The 1,611-nt window shown below is 44.4% G+C and overlaps 1 protein-coding gene across 1 annotated transcript in view; it reads right to left on the minus strand.

The window, feature by feature from the left end:
* Positions 1-1,060, minus strand: part of HOXB9 (homeobox B9) — a 25,470-nt gene extending 24,410 nt beyond the window's left edge. Inside the window, exon 1 of the mRNA XM_031064994.1 lies at positions 632-1,060. Within this exon, the coding sequence (XP_030920854.1) occupies positions 632-1,037 (406 nt within the window). The 5' untranslated portion in view covers positions 1,038-1,060. The remainder of the gene's footprint in view (positions 1-631) is intronic.
* Positions 1,061-1,611: the final 551 nt, after the last annotated feature.

Genomic DNA, 1,611 nt, shown 5'->3' on the forward strand with positions numbered 1-1,611 from the left:
TCTTTTTTCCCCCATTTTTTCCTCTTTCCTCTCTCTTTCCACCCCGCGGACTTTCCGCGCTTCCCCCCGATGAACTTTCTCCCATCAATTTTTCCTTTTTTTTCCCTTTTTTCCTCTCTCTTTCCACCCCGCGGACTTTCCGCGCTTCCCCCCGATGAACTTTCTCCCATCAATTTTTCCTTTTTTTTCCCTTTTTTCCTCTTTCTTTCCACCCCGCGGACTTTCCGCGCTTCCCCCCGATGAACTTTCTCCCATCAATTTTTCCTTTTTTTCCTTTTTTCCCTTTTTTCCTCTCTCTTTCCTCCCCGCGGCGTTTCCGCGCTTCCCGCTGCCTCTCCTCCCGCGACCGCGTAATTTCCGCCCCTTTCCCTGCATTTTCCTGGGGTTTTCTGCCGTTTTCTTCCCATTTTCCTGCGTTTTCCTGCCGTTGTGCGCCTCACTCCCTCCCGCGCTCTCTCCTCTCCGCACTCGCGCTCGGGGCAGCTCCAAATTCCCATTTTATTTTCATTTCCTCCCCTTCCCCTCCCTCCCGATTTTCAACTCCCCCCCTCTCCCACCCTTCAATTATCCCTTTTTATTTATTTATTTATTTTTATTTTTATTGCTCCTCTTCCTCACTTTCATCACTTACTTTGATCTCGGCCGGCTTTGTCTTCGCTTCCTTCGCCCGCTTTACGATCCTCGAATCCTCCCCGCCTTTGGTTGGGGGCGATGCCCAGCGCTTCCCGCGGCTGCTCCAAGGCGAAGCCGCCCTTAGGCCCGTCCAAAGCCCGGCCTAGCTCGGGTTTAGCGGAGCCGGGGCCCGGCTCCAGCCAAGGCTGCGGGAGGAAGGCGGGGAAGGCGGCGGGGGCGGCCCAGGAGGGGCCGAACGGGGCCGGTTTGGGTTGGAAACTGCACGAGGGGAACTCCAGGGCTTCGCCGGGACCGCGGGGCGCCGCGCATTGAGCGGGGGCGAATTTAGAGGAGGGGGAATCGTCGCTCTCGTGGCTTATGATGGAGTCGACATAATAATTGCTGAGGGTGCCAGAGATGGACATTGTGAGGCATCGTATGGAGCGCGGGGCGGTGCTTGGGAAAAAATTTAAAATGGGGGGGGAAAAATTAAAAAAAAAACCTTAAAATTAAATGTATATATAGGTATATAAACGCTAAAATTAAAATGAAAAACTCCTAAAATTTAAAAGAAAATAAACCATAAAACGGAAAGAAAATAAAGCATAAAGCCGAAAGAAAATAAACCATAAAGCTAAAAGAAAATAAACCATAAAGCTAAAAGAAAAAAAGTCCTAAAATGAAAAGAAAAGGAACCCTAAAATGAAAAGGAACCATAAAGTGAAAAGAAAAGAAACCCTAAAATGAAAAGGAACCATAAAATTAAAAAAAAAAAAAAAGACTCTAAAATTAGAAAAAGGACAAACCCTGAAATTAAGAAAGAAACGCCTAAAATAAAAAAAATACTAAATTAAAAAAAAACTAAATTAAAAAAACTAAATTAAAAAAAAACTAAATTAAAAAAAAAAACAAACGTAAATTTAAAAAAAACGAAAATAAAAAGAAACCAAACCCTAAAATAAAAAAAAACCCTAAAATAAAAAAAACCCTAAATAAAAA

The sequence above is a fragment of the Geospiza fortis genome, unplaced genomic scaffold (assembly GCF_000277835.1).
Source record: "Geospiza fortis unplaced genomic scaffold, GeoFor_1.0 scaffold1181, whole genome shotgun sequence".
NCBI classification, from domain to species: Eukaryota; Metazoa; Chordata; class Aves; order Passeriformes; family Thraupidae; genus Geospiza; species Geospiza fortis.